Source organism: Diaphorina citri, unplaced genomic scaffold, assembly GCF_000475195.1.
Source record: "Diaphorina citri unplaced genomic scaffold, Diaci psyllid genome assembly version 1.1 scaffold953, whole genome shotgun sequence".
NCBI lineage: Eukaryota > Metazoa > Arthropoda > Insecta > Hemiptera > Psyllidae > Diaphorina > Diaphorina citri.
In genome coordinates, this window is record NW_007378384.1 from 36,755 (window position 1) to 57,987 (window position 21,233).

Here is a 21,233-nt window from a genome sequence, read left to right on the forward strand (position 1 = left end):
AGCCTGTTTACACTGCTCTAATTTTTCTTCGTCCAAAGTTACACTTTTTCGGATTTTTTTCTTCGTCCAACGTTACGAGTTTTCCGATTTTTTCTTCGTTGGCAATGTGAAAATAACACACTAAAGGCCCGTTCCCACTTGTGAGTTTCGTCCGATTTTTCCCCGAATGTCCTGTAGGCAATGTACGTATAATTTAAATGAGAGTGTTCCCACTACACACGACACGTTTTTTTTTTCCGAACGACAAGTGGGAATCAGCCTTTATTCATATGTATACGCCTCGAGACCGCCTAAAACTTTGTTTATCCTGTTCAAGTTGGACTAAAAAAAGTCCCTTGACCTCAGCCGTCTGTATTTTATGGGTGATTGAATAGGTACCAACGTTGCTTAATAGAACAGGTTGCGCTTACTTGGGTGATGTTTCAAAGTCATAGAGCAGGAAAAATGAGGACAAACGGAATTTTTCTTTTTCTTCTACGACTTCTAGATACCGAGATAAATCGATTTAAAAAATACCGGTAAATCGTGAACTTTGACGTCACAGCATACGCTCCCGTAGGCGATGACGTCATAATTCATGACTCCCGCTTCGTTTGTTTGTGCGCAAGCGTTTATGCGCATTTTGACGTGAAATCTGACGTCAAAACTCTTTGAAATTTTTCATTACAACGGCAATTAAAAATTGAATTTTCGACCTTTTAAAGTTACTTTTTCGGAGTTTTGACCTCATATTTGGATTTTTCACAACTTTTTACGTAGGAATTGACGTTTTATTAATAATATTTTCCCAATTGCAACTCCTCCATTTCAGTACGGTACCTGTAATCATTGGGAACTTGGGCATTTTTAATTTCGTCCTTGTTGTTTTGTCCAACATGGCATTGTAGCGGCTTTAGCTTTCGCCGAATGGTGATGGCAGATTAAAGAGATGAGATCTTTTTATCAGCCATTCACCTGGGTGACGGTCTCTAGCCATGTTAAATAGGCTCGTCCTGAACCGCAGTCACCCATCGTGGTGACTTGTGCTTGTTCTTTAAAAGCAGAGAGAACCCTTTGAAGAACTGCCAGCTAGCTAGGCTGGTTAGGGTTAGCTGTTCTCCTCCCTGTTTATAGTCCCACAGCCAATCCTTTTCGTCCTAAAAGAGATTACTTATACAATTTTTATTAGAGAATAGAGATCTTTATTATATTTATGTACAATTGTACACGTATGTTAGATGTACCACATATTTATTTACATGCCTTTTTATCATGATAAACGATGTTTTGGGTAAGTCCCACAGCCAATCCTTTTCGTCCTAAAAGAGATTACTTATACAATTTTTATTAGAGAATAGAGATCTTTATTATATTTATGTACACGTATGTTAGATGTTTAACCACATATTTATTTACATTCCTTTTTATATCATGATAAACGATGTTTTGGGTGCTTGTTGAATTATTTTACACCATTTTTATACACAATTTAATGTTATTTTTTAATTTTATTGGATTATTTATTACTTTTAATATGGACATTGGGTATAACCTTTATTTTGATACAAAGTATATTATTTTTATATGTCTTCGTAATTATACACGTATTATTACACGTCTTTCAAATCGAAATCTGTTTCTTTTTTTCTTCGTAAAATCGTAGGTATGTAAAGGAGAAAATATTTGGTACCTACCTTCCTCTGTGTAAGGAGGGGACATTTTCTTAGGGAATGGGCCTCTGGACCTTCCACTCAATAGGTAGATGGGTACCTACCCTACAAGGTACAACACCAAAATAATGTTTGAGGTATTTTTTTACTTAGTACCTAATCGTACGTAGGTAGGTACCTATGCAATGAATAGTAGGTACATACCTTATGTGCATCTAGTCTCAAAGAAGTACGTACGTGAGGGACTAGGTACCTACCTACTTTTTTTTTAGGTGATACCTACCCTACAAGGTACAACACCAAAATAATGTTTGAGGTATTTTTTTACTTAGTACCTACTCGTACGTAGGTAGGTACCTATGCAATGTAGTAGGTACATACCTATATCTGCATCTAGTCTCAAAGAAGTACGTACGTGAGGGACTAGGTACCTTTTTTTTAGGTGAGTGTTTAAAAAGGAAAGAACATTAGACGCGTGTGGTCTGTGTCGTAGCATGCCCATCCCGTAGTATGTCCTTCATCAGGGCGAGAGGAGACACAATACTTCTCATTTAGGTGCTGGGTCAACACGAGAACACCAAAAAGTAGATAACTAGTTGAAATATTTGAAATCTGAATACGAGAAGGTACATTTTTTTTTTATGGTGGAGATCGAACCGGGGACCTTCTGCATGACAAGCAAGTGCGTTACCACTGGACTAACCGTACTCAAAAAAGTAGCCGGACATATTTTAACCGGACATTCGTGTGAAAGTTTTTTGAACGTTCAAAAGCAACGACGTAACCTTGGCATAGAAAATCAGCTGATTGATCTCTTCCTTGTTCAAAAAACGTAAACAAAAAAATAATTACAGTTCCCTCTGTCAAACCTCTTAAAGAAAAAAATCTCTTTTGGAAACTGCACTATATTCACTATAAACCATAGGAAATCAAAGATCATGCTCCATCGGAATTGGTTCCGTTTCTGAAAGCTAGGAATCGACCATTTATTTATAATTTTTACCCATTTGCAACTGCTCCATTACTACTAGATCAGTACTAGGTCCTTGGCTATCTATTCAAATAGAAAGCAAACTAACTAATCAAATTATCTACTTGCCAGCCTGGTTAGCTTAGTTGGTAGTGCGTCTGCCTTGTGAGCGCTAGGCCGCGGGTTCGATTCCCGCCCGGGGTGGATTTTATCCTGATGGGATAATGTTCGTTCTCGGAACGGCTGGCTTTTTCCTATCCTGTCTTCCTTCTCTCTTCGATTTCGGGACGATAAGACCATAGCAGTTACAGTTCCCTCTGTCAAACTCTTAAAAAAAAAGAAAAAAAAGAGAGAGATCACTCTAAACATAAGGCAGCTAAATGATAGCAAGGGATTGATTGATTCTTTCCTATTTTTGCAGGGATGTAGAAGAGACATCAGATCTGGCCAGTTCTGTGGATAGCAATGAAGGTGTTGTATTCTGTCCTGCCTTCAGCGGTCTTCAGGTAACTTATCTCTTTACACTAAAAATCTAACTAAGGCTTAGGTGTAGGGCAAACAGCCCTGAAGGATAGGTTAAGCTTCTACGAATCTAGGAAATATTAGAGGAAAAAAGATCTAGTGGCACATTTGATACAATCTCCTTGGCCGAGTGGGTATCACACTTGGCTTGCATACAGGAGGTCCCGGGTTCGATTCCCGGCGGGGTCGAAGTTTTTTCGTCTCTGTGTTTGGAGTTGGGGGTGCCCTCGCGAGGACAATTGAGTAGCTACTTTAATCGAGTAGCGACCAGTGGCGGCATTACCAGAGTAAAAAGATTATTGAAATATGGAAATATATTACAAAGGAGGCATTCAGTAATGCTGTGATATAAACTGTTAGTATAATGGAATTAATGGAACAACTTGTTCTAAGCTGACAGTATAAAGCACTACTTATACTTACCCATAAAAGCGTTAAAAAAGCTCTCTGGTTCAATACATTTTTTTTTTTTGTCATTTGTACATAATATGTAGGTAAGTAGAAGAGACATCAGATCTGGCCAGTTCTGTGGATAGCAGTGAAGGTGTTGTATTCTGTCCTGCCTTCAGCGGTCTTCAGGTAACTTTACTCTTTACACTAAAAATCTAACTGAGGCTTAGATGTAGGGCAAACAGTCCTGAAGGATTTGTTGAGCTTCTACAAATCTAGGAAATGTTAGAGGAAAAAAGATTAGTGGCACATTTGATACAACCTCCTTGGCCGAGTGGGTATCACACTTGGCTTGCATATAGGAGGTCCCGGGTTCGATTCCCGGCGGGGTCGAAGTTTTTTCGGCTCTGTGTTTGGAGTCGCGAGGACAATTGAGTAGCTACTTTAATCGAGGAGCGACCAGTGGCGGCATTACCAGTGTAAAAAGATTATTGAAATATGGAAATTGATTACAAAGGAGGCATTCAGTAATGCTGTGATATAAACTCTTAGTATAATGGAATTAATGGAACAACTTGTTCTAAGCTGACAGTATAAAACACTACTTATATTTACCCATAAAAGCGTTAAAAAAGCTCTCTGGTTCAATACATTTTTTTTTATCATTTGTACATAGGTACAACAAAGGTGTGTTCCGGCGGAACATTTGATTTTTGACAAAAATACGGATTGTTCCGGGAAATAACGTACGGTTGGCAACCCTAATTAGTAGGTACATACCTATATGTGCATCTAGTCTCAAAGAAGTACGTACGTGAGGGACTAGGTACCTTTTTTTTAGGTGAGTGTTTAAAAAGGAAAGAACATTAGACGCGTGTGGTCTGTGTCGTAGCATGCCCATCCCGAATGGAACAACTTGTTCTAAGCTGACAGTATAAAACACTACTTATATTTACCCATAAAAGCGTTAAAAAAGCTCTCTGGTTCAATACAATTTTTTTTTGTCATTTGTACATAATATGTAGGTATATTTATTTCATCATTTGATGCTTATTGTACCTCTGTTTTTTTTCAGGCGCCAATCAATGACCCCACTGCAACAGCCGGGTTCCTCGGTGTTTCACCCAAGACGAGAAGAGAACATCTAGTCCGTGCTCTACTGAAAAAACTTTTATTTTGTCATTTGGTGGATTGGTTGATCAACCGCTGCAGCGGTTGTGAGTCTTATTTTTAAAAAAAACTTTTGGATCGAGATAACAGTTTTTTTTTACTAAAGTGCAAATCTTTAAATTAATTACCTAATTAGGTTTTAATTATACATATTTATTTACTCTCTGGAGGTATTGAAGTATTTGGAGACCACTTGGTTTTGAGTTCTTCCCATTTCTTGTTTTAATTTGAGAGAAAAATCCACAGGTAACTTAGCCTACCTTATCAGAGACCTAGGTATCTCTCTATCAAACTTCACCCAGTAGGTAACCTGTTTTTCTCCATATTTTTAGGTAATTTTTGAATTTTGTTTTAAACACATTTTTCCTTTATTCCTCTTTCTGATTTTATCACCAGTAGCTCAGTTGCTAAGGCATTGGGTTTATAATCTGAGGGACTATGGTTTGAATCCCTGCAGTAACAGAAAAAAGAATAATTTTTCAGGAAGACTACTCTATCAATTCTTATTCTTTGTGTTGTACAAATAGAAATAATCTTATTTAATTAATAATTTAACATATGTCTCCCATCAGAAACGTAGGACACTGATGTAACACTGCCCTCTCTTGCTTTTGTAGGTTCTTGAACATCAGAACACCATGTCCAGCTTCTTTGAAGGTCAATATCGGAGGACTCCTGAACAAAACTTATCCGGCTCTGGATACAATGAGAACCGAGACCAGTTTTTACAACGGGCCCACATTGAACGACAAAAACGAGAGGATAATAGACGGAAATTTCTATGTTCAATAAAAATACAATCGTATGTCCCATGTTAACATGGTATCTTAAGGCTAAATAATTGAGAAATCACACTGATTGATCTCAGGTACCATAAGCGTTGTACAAAACAATACATCTTCTTGTTCTCCTTCGCTTTTTCCCGTGTTCAGATGGGGTCAGCGTTTTTTTCAGCCTCTCAATCAACCCTGGGGTGAGTGCTTTGGGCATTTGGGCTGACATTTGGTTTGGGCTACAAAAGTTTTACGAGTAGATGCCCTTCGCAACCTTTGCTATTTCCTTAGCAAGAAAAATTTCAGGCTGTTATCCTCCCTATTTAAAGTTCCCCAGCCAGATTGTTCTTTTCTCTTCTATTTGTAGGTATTTTTTAGATTAGATTTTAAAAAAGATGAGTGTTCCACGGCCGTTTTTATTTCGTAGCAATGAAACAACTGCTACATCAGTTTCCTTAGCAAGAAAAATTTCAGGCTGTTATCCTCCCTATTTAAAGTTCCCCAGCCAGATTGTTCTTTTCTCTTCTATTTGTAGGTATGTTTTAGATTAGATTTTAAGGAAAATGACATAATAATCAATTCCTTTGCATTAGTAAACAACAACAGATTTAAAAAAGATGAGTGTTCCACGGCCGTTTTTATTTTGTAGCAATGAAACAACTGCTAATACATCAGACGTATGTGGTCTGTGTCGTAGCATGCCCACCGTTTTTTCAGCCTCTCAATCAACCCTGGGGTGAGTGCTTTGGGCATTTGGGCTGACATTTGGTTTGGGCTACAAAAGTTTTACGAGTGGATCCCCTTCGCAACCTTTGCTATTTCCTTAGCAAGAAAAAATTCAGGCTGTTATACTCCCTATTTAAAGTTCCCCAGCCAGACCATTCTTTTCTCTTCTATTCGTAGGTATGTTTTAGATTAGATTTTAAAAAAGATGAGTGTTCCACGGCCGTTTTTATTTCGTAGCAATGAAGCAACTGCTACATCAGACGTATGTGGTCTGTGTCGTAGCATGCCCATCCCGTAGTATGCCTCTCATCAGATGGGTATTCTATTCTATTCCAGGCTACTCCACATGCTCACGCTCAATCACAAGTTCATCCGTAGTCTCTACACACTGGCCGTCTCTATTGAACAGAAATCCGTGTTTGGCACCTCAACCACCACGCTGCTACAAGTAATTTCTCGCGGCGCTCAGACCAACTACACGGAGACTCAACAGATAGTGCCACTGCTGGCAACGTTCTGTTCTTTGTTCTCGCTACTCGTGACAACACTGCATGATGTACCAACTACACGGAGACTCAACAGATAGTGCCACTGCTGGCAACGTTCTGTTCTTTGTTCTCGCTACTCGTGACAACACTGCATGATGTCGAGTTCTATTCTAGCGTGGATGACACAGCCATGAGTGTAGATGATGATGATACAGGTAACTATTTCAATATTACTAAAACTCTTGGGTTCGATTCCCGAATCTGATCGGCCTTCGGCCGCTGGTATTGCGGCCTGCATGATGTAGAGTTCTATTCTAGCGTGGATGACACAGCCATGAGTGTAGATGATAATGATGATACAGGTAACTATTTCAATAATACTAAAACTCTTGGGTTCGATTCTCGAATCTGATCGGCCTTCGGCCGCTACTTTTGGTATTAGGTCTGCTGCTGAGCAGACATGCGGCCTTTGGCAATGCCAGTGTACTTCGTTTCGTTAATACATAAAAGGTAATGGCTGGATAGCCGTCTATGTAGGCTTAGTTTAAAAATTAATATGAATAATGCGGCCTTCGGCCCCTGGCAAGGCCCGTGTACTTCGTTTCGTTAATACATAAACAGCAATGCGGCTTCCGGCCGCTAGCACAGCCGGCTATGTAGGCTGAGTTAAACAATAAATATAATGCGACTTTCGGTCGCTGTTTTTTATAATATACCTATTGTGAGAGATGAATGCGGCCCGGCCTTGGGCCGCTATCAAAGCCCATTACATTGCTTTCGTTAATATAAGTACCAATGTACCTATGCACTATTATTTGAACGTGGGGCCTTATGGGAAAATTTTAGTGTACCAGTGTACCAATTGAAAAATATTTAACCGTTCTAGAGCTATCGAGTGACAAACTTTCGCTTCCAATATATAAATATCAAAATGAGTTTTCATAGCGAATAGCTTCCAAGTAGTGATGGGTCGTGGGTAAATACCCACTGGGTGGGTAAATAAAAATTGGGTATTTACCCGGGTATTTATCCACCCCCCGGATGGGTAGATACCCGGGTAATTAAAAAAAAGAAGAAAAATAAACAAAAAACATCGTCACTTGATTTTTTTTTTTTAAATTTCCCGGGCAAAATTCGACTGAGGAACTTAGGAGCCCAAAATTGAAAATACCCGGGTATTTATAAAAATTGGGCATTTACCCCAAAAATAAGTACCCGGGTATTTACCCATCACTACTTCCAAGTGATCCCCCCAAAAAACACAACCCCGACCCAAAGTTGTGACTTTCGTTAGAAATGAATAGTTTACCCTTGAAGGGGATTTAGCCAAAAATCACGACTCTTTTTCTTTGAGTTCCCAACAGTTAAATAGCTTTTCCCTCTATTTTCCCAGGTTTGACGAAGGACTACGGGATGCCTAGGGAAAGTAAGATGCCCTTCTCTCTCTCGGAACTAGTGTCTATGAGTACAGTGTTCAAGGGTGTTGTATTGGGCCTTATAGAACTAGCCTATCCTGACAGCAGAAGCAAAGATACATATACCCACTCCTCATCTCTATCCTATACCAACACAAAATCCAAGTAAGTACCATACATAAAGTGAGTTATGAAGGAGAACTACTCAGTCAATGAGTCACAAGAGTTAGATCCTAAAACATGTAACTCATTCTCAACTCCGCACAGTAGTGAACTAAAATCTGACTCATTGACTAAGTAGTCCACTGAAAACAGTAGTTTACTGAACCAATTTTCATTTTTAATAAATATGAGTGTTTCACCACCGTTTTTATTTCGTAGCAATGAAACAACTGCTACATTAGACTCCTGTGGTCTGTGTCGTAGCATGCCCATTTTGTAGAATGCCTCCCATCAGGCGAACCACTGAACAAAGGTGGGCCATTTAAAGGTTTGTCTTAACCTCTTTTTTCTCTCGCCTTCAGGAATATGGTAGCGATGTGGTGTCACCTATTCAAAGCCCTGGTATCACTCCTTCGTCAGCTACATAATAATCTTGCTTATCTCTATTGTTCAGGAATATGGTAGCGATGTGGTGTCACCTATTCAAAGCCCTGGTGTCACTCCTTCGTCAGCTACATAATAATCTTGCTTATCTCTATTGTTCAGGAATATGGTAGCGATGTGGTGTCACCTATTCAAAGCCCTGGTGTCACTCCTTCGTCAGCTACATAATAATCTTGCTTATATCTATTGTTCAGGAATATGGTAGCGATGTGGTGTCACCTATTCAAAGCCCTGGTATCACTCCTTCGTCAGCTACATAATAATCCTGCTTATCTCTATTGTTCAGGAATGTGGTAGCGATGTGGTGTCACCTATTCAAAGCCCTGGTATCACTCCTTCGTCAGCTACATAATAATCTTGCTTATCTCTATTGTTCAGGAATATGGTAGCGATGTGGTGTCACCTATTCAAAGCCCTGGTATCACTCCTTCGTCAGCTACATAATAATCTTGCTTATCTCTATTGTTCAGGAATATGGTAGCGATGTGGTGTCACCTATTCAAAGCCCTGGTATCACTCCTTCGTCAGCTACATAATAATCTTGCTTATCTCTATTGTTCAGGAATATGGTAGCGATGTGGTGTCACCTATTCAAAGCCCTGGTATCACTCCTTCGTCAGCTACATAATAATCTTGCTTATCTCTATTGTTCAGGAATATGGTAGCGATGTGGTGTCACCTATTCAAAGCCCTGGTATCACTCCTTCGTCAGCTACATAATAATCTTGCTTATCTCTATTGTTCAGGAATATGGTAGCGATGTGGTGTCACCTATTCAAAGCCCTGGTATCACTCCTTCGTCAGCTACATAATAATCTTGCTTATCTCTATTGTTCAGGAATATGGTAGCGATGTGGTGTCACCTATTCAAAGCCCTGGTATCACTCCTTCGTCAGCTACATAATAATCTTGCTTATCTCTATTGTTCAGGAATATGGTAGCGATGTGGTGTCACCTATTCAAAGCCCTGGTATCACTCCTTCGTCAGCTACATAATAATCTTGCTTATCTCTATTGTTCAGGAATATGGTAGCGATGTGGTGTCACCTATTCAAAGCCCTGGTATCACTCCTTCGTCAGCTACATAATAATCTTGCTTATCTCTATTGTTCAGGAATATGGTAGCGATGTGGTGTCACCTATTCAAAGCCCTGGTATCACTCCTTCGTCAGCTACATAATAATCTTGCTTATCTCTATTGTTCAGGAATATGGTAGCGATGTGGTGTCACCTATTCAAAGCCCTGGTATCACTCCTTCGTCAGCTACATAATAATCTTGCTTATCTCTATTGTTCAGGAATATGGTAGCGATGTGGTGTCACCTATTCAAAGCCCTGGTATCACTCCTTCGTCAGCTACATAATAATCTTGCTTATCTCTATTGTTCAGGAATATGGTAGCGATGTGGTGTCACCTATTCAAAGCCCTGGTATCACTCCTTCGTCAGCTACATAATAATCTTGCTTATCTCTATTGTTCAGGAATATGGTAGCGATGTGGTGTCACCTATTCAAAGCCCTGGTATCACTCCTTCGTCAGCTACATAATAATCTTGCTTATCTCTATTGTTCAGGAATATGGTAGCGATGTGGTGTCACCTATTCAAAGCCCTGGTATCACTCCTTCGTCAGCTACATAATAATCTTGCTTATCTCTATTGTTCAGGAATATGGTAGCGATGTGGTGTCACCTATTCAAAGCCCTGGTATCACTCCTTCGTCAGCTACATAATAATCTTGCTTATCTCTATTGTTCAGGAATATGGTAGCGATGTGGTGTCACCTATTCAAAGCCCTGGTATCACTCCTTCGTCAGCTACATAATAATCTTGCTTATCTCTATTGTTCAGGAATATGGTAGCGATGTGGTGTCACCTATTCAAAGCCCTGGTATCACTCCTTCGTCAGCTACATAATAATCTTGCTTATCTCTATTGTTCAGGAATATGGTAGCGATGTGGTGTCACCTATTCAAAGCCCTGGTATCACTCCTTCGTCAGCTACATAATAATCTTGCTTATCTCTATTGTTCAGGAATATGGTAGCGATGTGGTGTCACCTATTCAAAGCCCTGGTATCACTCCTTCGTCAGCTACATAATAATCTTGCTTATCTCTATTGTTCAGGAATATGGTAGCGATGTGGTGTCACCTATTCAAAGCCCTGGTATCACTCCTTCGTCAGCTACATAATAATCTTGCTTATCTCTATTGTTCAGGAATATGGTAGCGATGTGGTGTCACCTATTCAAAGCCCTGGTATCACTCCTTCGTCAGCTACATAATAATCTTGCTTATCTCTATTGTTCAGGAATATGGTAGCGATGTGGTGTCACCTATTCAAAGCCCTGGTATCACTCCTTCGTCAGCTACATAATAATCTTGCTTATCTCTATTGTTCAGGAATATGGTAGCGATGTGGTGTCACCTATTCAAAGCCCTGGTATCACTCCTTCGTCAGCTACATAATAATCTTGCTTATCTCTATTGTTCAGGAATATGGTAGCGATGTGGTGTCACCTATTCAAAGCCCTGGTATCACTCCTTCGTCAGCTACATAATAATCTTGCTTATCTCTATTGTTCAGGAATATGGTAGCGATGTGGTGTCACCTATTCAAAGCCCTGGTATCACTCCTTCGTCAGCTACATAATAATCTTGCTTATCTCTATTGTTCAGGAATATGGTAGCGATGTGGTGTCACCTATTCAAAGCCCTGGTATCACTCCTTCGTCAGCTACATAATAATCTTGCTTATCTCTATTGTTCAGGAATATGGTAGCGATGTGGTGTCACCTATTCAAAGCCCTGGTATCACTCCTTCGTCAGCTACATAATAATCTTGCTTATCTCTATTGTTCAGGAATATGGTAGCGATGTGGTGTCACCTATTCAAAGCCCTGGTATCACTCCTTCGTCAGCTACATAATAATCTTGCTTATCTCTATTGTTCAGGAATATGGTAGCGATGTGGTGTCACCTATTCAAAGCCCTGGTATCACTCCTTCGTCAGCTACATAATAATCTTGCTTATCTCTATTGTTCAGGAATATGGTAGCGATGTGGTGTCACCTATTCAAAGCCCTGGTATCACTCCTTCGTCAGCTACATAATAATCTTGCTTATCTCTATTGTTCAGGAATATGGTAGCGATGTGGTGTCACCTATTCAAAGCCCTGGTATCACTCCTTCGTCAGCTACATAATAATCTTGCTTATCTCTATTGTTCAGGAATATGGTAGCGATGTGGTGTCACCTATTCAAAGCCCTGGTATCACTCCTTCGTCAGCTACATAATAATCTTGCTTATCTCTATTGTTCAGGAATATGGTAGCGATGTGGTGTCACCTATTCAAAGCCCTGGTATCACTCCTTCGTCAGCTACATAATAATCTTGCTTATCTCTATTGTTCAGGAATATGGTAGCGATGTGGTGTCACCTATTCAAAGCCCTGGTATCACTCCTTCGTCAGCTACATAATAATCTTGCTTATCTCTATTGTTCAGGAATATGGTAGCGATGTGGTGTCACCTATTCAAAGCCCTGGTATCACTCCTTCGTCAGCTACATAATAATCTTGCTTATCTCTATTGTTCAGGAATATGGTAGCGATGTGGTGTCACCTATTCAAAGCCCTGGTATCACTCCTTCGTCAGCTACATAATAATCTTGCTTATCTCTATTGTTCAGGAATATGGTAGCGATGTGGTGTCACCTATTCAAAGCCCTGGTATCACTCCTTCGTCAGCTACATAATAATCTTGCTTATCTCTATTGTTCAGGAATATGGTAGCGATGTGGTGTCACCTATTCAAAGCCCTGGTATCACTCCTTCGTCAGCTACATAATAATCTTGCTTATCTCTATTGTTCAGGAATATGGTAGCGATGTGGTGTCACCTATTCAAAGCCCTGGTATCACTCCTTCGTCAGCTACATAATAATCTTGCTTATCTCTATTGTTCAGGAATATGGTAGCGATGTGGTGTCACCTATTCAAAGCCCTGGTATCACTCCTTCGTCAGCTACATAATAATCTTGCTTATCTCTATTGTTCAGGAATATGGTAGCGATGTGGTGTCACCTATTCAAAGCCCTGGTATCACTCCTTCGTCAGCTACATAATAATCTTGCTTATCTCTATTGTTCAGGAATATGGTAGCGATGTGGTGTCACCTATTCAAAGCCCTGGTATCACTCCTTCGTCAGCTACATAATAATCTTGCTTATCTCTATTGTTCAGGAATATGGTAGCGATGTGGTGTCACCTATTCAAAGCCCTGGTATCACTCCTTCGTCAGCTACATAATAATCTTGCTTATCTCTATTGTTCAGGAATATGGTAGCGATGTGGTGTCACCTATTCAAAGCCCTGGTATCACTCCTTCGTCAGCTACATAATAATCTTGCTTATCTCTATTGTTCAGGAATATGGTAGCGATGTGGTGTCACCTATTCAAAGCCCTGGTATCACTCCTTCGTCAGCTACATAATAATCTTGCTTATCTCTATTGTTCAGGAATATGGTAGCGATGTGGTGTCACCTATTCAAAGCCCTGGTATCACTCCTTCGTCAGCTACATAATAATCTTGCTTATCTCTATTGTTCAGGAATATGGTAGCGATGTGGTGTCACCTATTCAAAGCCCTGGTATCACTCCTTCGTCAGCTACATAATAATCTTGCTTATCTCTATTGTTCAGGAATATGGTAGCGATGTGGTGTCACCTATTCAAAGCCCTGGTATCACTCCTTCGTCAGCTACATAATAATCTTGCTTATCTCTATTGTTCAGGAATATGGTAGCGATGTGGTGTCACCTATTCAAAGCCCTGGTATCACTCCTTCGTCAGCTACATAATAATCTTGCTTATCTCTATTGTTCAGGAATATGGTAGCGATGTGGTGTCACCTATTCAAAGCCCTGGTATCACTCCTTCGTCAGCTACATAATAATCTTGCTTATCTCTATTGTTCAGGAATATGGTAGCGATGTGGTGTCACCTATTCAAAGCCCTGGTATCACTCCTTCGTCAGCTACATAATAATCTTGCTTATCTCTATTGTTCAGGAATATGGTAGCGATGTGGTGTCACCTATTCAAAGCCCTGGTATCACTCCTTCGTCAGCTACATAATAATCTTGCTTATCTCTATTGTTCAGGAATATGGTAGCGATGTGGTGTCACCTATTCAAAGCCCTGGTATCACTCCTTCGTCAGCTACATAATAATCTTGCTTATCTCTATTGTTCAGGAATATGGTAGCGATGTGGTGTCACCTATTCAAAGCCCTGGTATCACTCCTTCGTCAGCTACATAATAATCTTGCTTATCTCTATTGTTCAGGAATATGGTAGCGATGTGGTGTCACCTATTCAAAGCCCTGGTATCACTCCTTCGTCAGCTACATAATAATCTTGCTTATCTCTATTGTTCAGGAATATGGTAGCGATGTGGTGTCACCTATTCAAAGCCCTGGTATCACTCCTTCGTCAGCTACATAATAATCTTGCTTATCTCTATTGTTCAGGAATATGGTAGCGATGTGGTGTCACCTATTCAAAGCCCTGGTATCACTCCTTCGTCAGCTACATAATAATCTTGCTTATCTCTATTGTTCAGGAATATGGTAGCGATGTGGTGTCACCTATTCAAAGCCCTGGTATCACTCCTTCGTCAGCTACATAATAATCTTGCTTATCTCTATTGTTCAGGAATATGGTAGCGATGTGGTGTCACCTATTCAAAGCCCTGGTATCACTCCTTCGTCAGCTACATAATAATCTTGCTTATCTCTATTGTTCAGGAATATGGTAGCGATGTGGTGTCACCTATTCAAAGCCCTGGTATCACTCCTTCGTCAGCTACATAATAATCTTGCTTATCTCTATTGTTCAGGAATATGGTAGCGATGTGGTGTCACCTATTCAAAGCCCTGGTATCACTCCTTCGTCAGCTACATAATAATCTTGCTTATCTCTATTGTTCAGGAATATGGTAGCGATGTGGTGTCACCTATTCAAAGCCCTGGTATCACTCCTTCGTCAGCTACATAATAATCTTGCTTATCTCTATTGTTCAGGAATATGGTAGCGATGTGGTGTCACCTATTCAAAGCCCTGGTATCACTCCTTCGTCAGCTACATAATAATCTTGCTTATCTCTATTGTTCAGGAATATGGTAGCGATGTGGTGTCACCTATTCAAAGCCCTGGTATCACTCCTTCGTCAGCTACATAATAATCTTGCTTATCTCTATTGTTCAGGAATATGGTAGCGATGTGGTGTCACCTATTCAAAGCCCTGGTATCACTCCTTCGTCAGCTACATAATAATCTTGCTTATCTCTATTGTTCAGGAATATGGTAGCGATGTGGTGTCACCTATTCAAAGCCCTGGTATCACTCCTTCGTCAGCTACATAATAATCTTGCTTATCTCTATTGTTCAGGAATATGGTAGCGATGTGGTGTCACCTATTCAAAGCCCTGGTATCACTCCTTCGTCAGCTACATAATAATCTTGCTTATCTCTATTGTTCAGGAATATGGTAGCGATGTGGTGTCACCTATTCAAAGCCCTGGTATCACTCCTTCGTCAGCTACATAATAATCTTGCTTATCTCTATTGTTCAGGAATATGGTAGCGATGTGGTGTCACCTATTCAAAGCCCTGGTATCACTCCTTCGTCAGCTACATAATAATCTTGCTTATCTCTATTGTTCAGGAATATGGTAGCGATGTGGTGTCACCTATTCAAAGCCCTGGTATCACTCCTTCGTCAGCTACATAATAATCTTGCTTATCTCTATTGTTCAGGAATATGGTAGCGATGTGGTGTCACCTATTCAAAGCCCTGGTATCACTCCTTCGTCAGCTACATAATAATCTTGCTTATCTCTATTGTTCAGGAATATGGTAGCGATGTGGTGTCACCTATTCAAAGCCCTGGTATCACTCCTTCGTCAGCTACATAATAATCTTGCTTATCTCTATTGTTCAGGAATATGGTAGCGATGTGGTGTCACCTATTCAAAGCCCTGGTATCACTCCTTCGTCAGCTACATAATAATCTTGCTTATCTCTATTGTTCAGGAATATGGTAGCGATGTGGTGTCACCTATTCAAAGCCCTGGTATCACTCCTTCGTCAGCTACATAATAATCTTGCTTATCTCTATTGTTCAGGAATATGGTAGCGATGTGGTGTCACCTATTCAAAGCCCTGGTATCACTCCTTCGTCAGCTACATAATAATCTTGCTTATCTCTATTGTTCAGGAATATGGTAGCGATGTGGTGATAATGAATACCTATATTTTTTTTTTTTTTTCACAAGAAAGCACACTTTTATACAATTCTATTCTATTCTATTCTATTCTCTTCTCTTCTATTCTTCATATCTATTCTTATTCTCGTATTTATTCCTATTCTATTTCATTATTCATATATATTCTTATTCTCGTATTTATTCCTATTCTATTCCAGGCACTCTACGAGAATCTCCTGGTAGAATTACCCCTAGCAGATCTGTTTCTCAGCAAGTTGGTATCTCGCCATTCAGACGTGGATATTCATCATCTGGCAACACTGGACGCCATGTTGTATAGGAATCTGCTCTACTTGAAACATTACGAGGATGTGTCTAGTCTAGGACTGGACTTTACAGTACTCTGTGATGAACTAGGAGAGAGACGGGTAAGTGATATCATCTGGCAACACTGTATACTTGAAACATTACGAGGATGTGTCTAGTCTAGGACTGGACTTTACAGTACTCTGTGATGAACTAGGAGAGAGACGGGTAAGTGATATCATCTGGCAACACTGGACGCTATGTTGTATACTTGAAACATTACGAGGATGTGTCTAGTCTAGGACTGGACTTTACAGTACTTTGTGATGAACTAGGAGAGAGATGGGTAAGTGATATCATCTGGCAACACCGAAATCAAAGAAAGAAGCAGGATAGGAGAAAGCCAGCCGTTACGAAAACGAACCCTATCTGTTTAGGTTCGCCTTAAGCATTTTTAAATCCTACAGACGCTATGTTGTATACTTGAAACATTACGAGGATGTGTCTAGTCTAGGACTAGACTTTACAGTACTCTGTGATGAACTAGGAGAGAGATGGGTAAGTGATATCATCTGGCAACACCGAAATCGAAGAAAGAAGCAGGATAGGAGAAAGCCAGCCGTTACGAAAACGAACCCTATCTGTTTAGGTTCGCCTTAAGCATTTTTAAATCCTACACATAAGGTTTGATCTCTGAACGGCTGGTTTTCTTCTGTCTTATCCTGTCCTCTCTTCGCTTTTGGAACTATAAGATGTTAGCAGTTACAGTTCCCTCTGTCAAATATCTTTTAAGAGAGAAAAAAAAAAATCGAAAGTGAGATTTTTGTTCTCCTGTGTCGCCATGCCATGCAGTAGAGATTATTCTATTGTATTCCGTACTTTAAAATCTTTAAATTAATAAAATTTACTTGTTTTTATAGAACTAGAGGACGTGAAAAATATCTTCTTAATCTTCTCTTTCTGTTTTTATTCTTTTCTAGATAATCGAACTCAAGCCCCAAGGCTCCAACATACCCGTGACCAATGCGAATCGTATAGAATACATTCATCTCGTGGCGGATTACTATCTGAACCGGCGTATCCGAGCGCAATGTGGCGCCTTCAAGCAAGGTCTGTCCGATGTGATACCACCCGCATGGCTTCAAATGTTCAACAGTCGGGAGTTGCAGACCTTGATACAAATAAGGTTTGTTCTCGGAACGGCTGGTTTTCTTCTATCCTGTCCTCCTCTCTTCGCTTTTAGAACTATAAGACCTTAGTAGTTACAGTTTCCTCTGACAAATATTTTTTAAGAGAAAAGAAAAAAAAATCGAAAGTGAGATTTTTGTTCTCCTGTGTCGCCATGCAGTAGAGATTATTACTATTGTATTCCGTACTTTAAAATCTTTAAATTAATAAAATTTACTTGTTTTAGTTATAGAACTAGAGGACGTGAAAAAAATATCTTCTTAATCTTCTCTTTCTGTTTTTATTCTATTCTAGATAATCGAACTCAAGCCCCAAGGTTCCAACATAACCGTAACCAATGCGAATCGTATAGAGTACATTCATCTCGTGGCGGATTACTATCTGAACCGGCGTATCCGGGCCCAATGTGGCGCCTTCAAGCAAGGTCTGTCCGATGTGATACCACCCGCATGGCTTCAAATGTTCAACAGTCGGGAGTTGCAGACCTTGATCACAGAGGACGGTCCGCCCCTGTCGACGAAGGAAATCCGAACTCTCACGATCCTGCACGAAGTTCCGTTCCTGGTCGGGTTTGAAGAGAGGGTGCTCGTGTTTCAACGAGTGGTGCTGCGAGACAAAATGACCTACCAGTCACGAGCCGCGTTCCTGCAGGGACCTCAAATACAGATATCTATACGCAGGAATTATATCTATGAGGATGCGTTTGATAAGCTGTCACCTGAGAACCGTAAGTTATTTAAGCATTTTTTTTTTTTTTTTTTTTTTTTTTTACATTATTTTATTGTAGTTCAAAATTGGTGTAATAAAGTAGTATGAAAGTGGTTCCGAGGTACAATCTATTAAAATGCAGAAAAGTTGTATTTTATCTATGGTGTTTGTAAAATTACTTTAAAAAAATATCTTCTATCCTTCTGTCCTTTGTCGTAAAAAATTATACATGGTGCACCTAAACTTACACTGTGTTGATCGACACAGTCAAATATTAGTTATGACATCGATCAGAAACCTATATCATATTCGATTAGGTGACTTTTTTTATAATTAACATGGCTAAACCAGTGAGATTCTGCCATGTGGACGTCCAAATCGGAATCTCATTGATTCAGCCATGTTGGCTATAAAAAAAAATCACATAATCTAATACGATACTAATTAAAGTCGGTTCTCCATGATGTATTTCAGGCGATGTTGATCGACCACAGGTTAGACGTACTTTTTATCTTTCATTAAGCCAAATGTGTTTATAAAATGTTCTATTTGTATTTTACCCCTTATGTAAACTTAATAGAATTTTTAGTTTAATATTAAAAGAGAATAAAAATGAATTACATTGACCATGTAAATAAAGTACAGACTCTTTTTGTTCTTACTGTAGCAGGTCTTGAACTTGGTAGATTTGTGCTGGATTTTACTACGCATGGAAGATTTTTCAACCACCCAACAAGGAGTCACATGATTCTATTCGGAAGTCGCAAATCTCCGAACAAGTCATTGATCATTGGTGAAACCTTTCATCAACTTGAGCCGTATTTTATTATATGACGAAATATTTGTTTGGACTAGTTTGGACTGGCAGCGGGTGTGGTGGCGCCATTACGTCCAAACTAGCCCAAAGAGAAATTCCTGCATCGACACTCCGCTGCCTGGCTCCTAATATTTCCTTATATCAAATAGTTGTTTAGGAGGCTTCCGTTTCAAATCAATTTCAGCAAAAAAAAGAAACATTTTTACTTTCCATTACCCTTACGTATAGGGAACCTATATCTACAAGGTAATGAGAAAGTATTGCAATCAATCAAAAAAAAAAAAAAAAAATCTTTGAAAGGGAACCTTTACCTACAAGGTAATGAGAAAGTATTGCAATCGATCCCAGAAAAAAAAAAAAAATGAAATTTCAGGCGGCGATGTTAACATGGGTTTATGGTTTCTCTTTTTGAAAAGCTCACGACACTGTTTTCTACCCTTAAGGTCCGGGGTCACAAAGTGAGTTTGAACTCGGTTTGAGTTTAACTTAATCAAACAATCTGATTGGCCAAATTTTTTGAAATTATTAAAAATTAACCAATCAGCTTGTTGAAACCGAGTGTCAAAAAATGGGTAAACTACGCGGCAAATATAGCCGCCCAAGAATCATCAATGCCCTTCACGATAGTAACAATCCCAATCAGCTCATTTTCGACACTCCCTCCATTGCGAACACATTAGCCGCCTACTTTTCAGCTGTTTCATCTGATGCTAATTACGAGCAGAATTTTTTAGTTCATAAGAATTCATGCGAAAGCACGCCAATCCAGATCGACTTCAGTTGTGTGGGTGATTATTTATAATTGCCTTTTCATGTCTCAGGAAATGTTTCTAGTCCTCCATTCGTGTACTTCTAAAACAGCTGGACCCGATGGTATATCTTTTGTTTTGTTAAAGGAACTCCCTAATTGTGCACTCGAAAAAATGTTGGATTTTTACAACTATCTTTGGATGAAAGGTAAGTTCCCTAAAAGTTGGGGCGAAGCTCTTATCGTCCCTCTCCTAAAACCCGGTAAAGACCGACTGGTACCCTCTAGTTATGACGCTTGTGGCCTGTGACTGTAACAAAATAGTAGGTATATATCTATATTTCTCCTTCTGCTTTTCAGATACAATTCTTAGACGTTATCAATACGAAGTACCACGGTCAGATCCTATGGTTTACTAATGGTTCTAAATCGGAAAACTCTACAAGCTGCGCCTACATGATCAATAAAAATGTCAACTCATTCCGGCTCATTCGGTTTTCTCTGCGGAACTCATTGTCATTCTCTTCTGTCTACAGAATATGAAATATCTCCCCTCTACTAAGTTCCTATTGGCCACTGACTGTATGAGCTCACTCCAAGCTATCACTAGCAAAAGTTCTAATAATTTATTGTTGTCCAAAATATACAACACTTGGTCAGATCTAGTAGCCCATGGGAAGGAGATATCCTTCATGTGGTGCCCATCTCATTGTGGTATCTCTGGACACGAGGTGGTAGATGTTGCCGCTAAGAATCCAAATCCCTCTTTCCCGCCTAACTATGCTCCGCCAGCGACCATAACCTCTAATCGAAAAAATAGTCCACAGAGATTGGCAGACCTCATGGAATAATGTGCCTGTCGGAAACAAACTGAAGTCCATAAAACCTGTCATCGAGAAATGGCCATCATGTAATAGAAACACACGTTTTGAAAAAGTGGTTTTAACAAGAATGCGAATAGGACATACCAGATTAACCCACAGCCACCTATTTACGAGAACCCCTCAACCCACCTGCCGCTGCGGTGACATACTCACAGTGAAGCATATCCTCTCCTGGAAGCATAGCCCCCTGGACACTGTACTACGTTCCTCCCTCCCTAACCCGCCGTCACTTTCCCATGACACCACCGGGGTCGACGCCCTTATGTCGCTCCTGAAGTCCCTGAATTACATCGACAAAATTTAAATCCATTGAGGAACCGGCGCGAACGACATGCATAAAACATAGTTAAAGTGCCCAATGAAAAAAAAAAAAAAAAAAAAAAAAAAAGGGGTCGCATTCATCCATATGTTACAAAAGCTAATAGATAATTTTCAAATTAAGTTGTAACGTTTGCTCTCTTTCTATAGTGACTGTCCATCGAGGATTGTGATCTGCCTTTAATGGTTATACGTCTCTGTCGTGGCATGTGTAGAGGACTTGTTCCCTGTCAAATTCTACATTTTACTCTGGTCTTTCATCATACGGGAACAGTACATAGTACTACT

The 21,233-nt window shown here is 39.8% G+C and overlaps 1 protein-coding gene and 2 long non-coding RNA genes across 3 annotated transcripts in view; all 3 read left to right on the top strand.

The window, feature by feature from the left end:
• LOC103513315 (ubiquitin-protein ligase E3C-like) overlaps positions 1-21,233 on the top strand; it is a 38,804-nt gene that overhangs the window by 11,566 nt on the left and 6,005 nt on the right. The window contains exons 9-16 of the mRNA XM_026826548.1: positions 3,041-3,125; positions 5,319-5,503; positions 6,537-6,713; positions 6,758-6,903; positions 8,082-8,268; positions 8,628-8,682; positions 16,177-16,404; positions 17,263-17,472. Coding sequence (XP_026682349.1) covers positions 3,041-3,125; positions 5,319-5,503; positions 6,537-6,713; positions 6,758-6,903; positions 8,082-8,268; positions 8,628-8,682; positions 16,177-16,404; positions 17,263-17,472 — 1,273 coding nt within the window. The remainder of the gene's footprint in view (positions 1-3,040; positions 3,126-5,318; positions 5,504-6,536; positions 6,714-6,757; positions 6,904-8,081; positions 8,269-8,627; positions 8,683-16,176; positions 16,405-17,262; positions 17,473-21,233) is intronic.
• Positions 3,629-4,673, top strand: LOC113469098. Its single transcript, XR_003392627.1, has 2 exons — positions 3,629-3,720; positions 4,607-4,673. It is a non-coding gene; the product is annotated as an uncharacterized LOC113469098 (long non-coding RNA).
• LOC113469100 lies at positions 4,772-5,476 on the top strand. The gene is made up of 2 exons (XR_003392629.1): positions 4,772-4,947; positions 5,319-5,476. It is a non-coding gene; the product is annotated as an uncharacterized LOC113469100 (long non-coding RNA).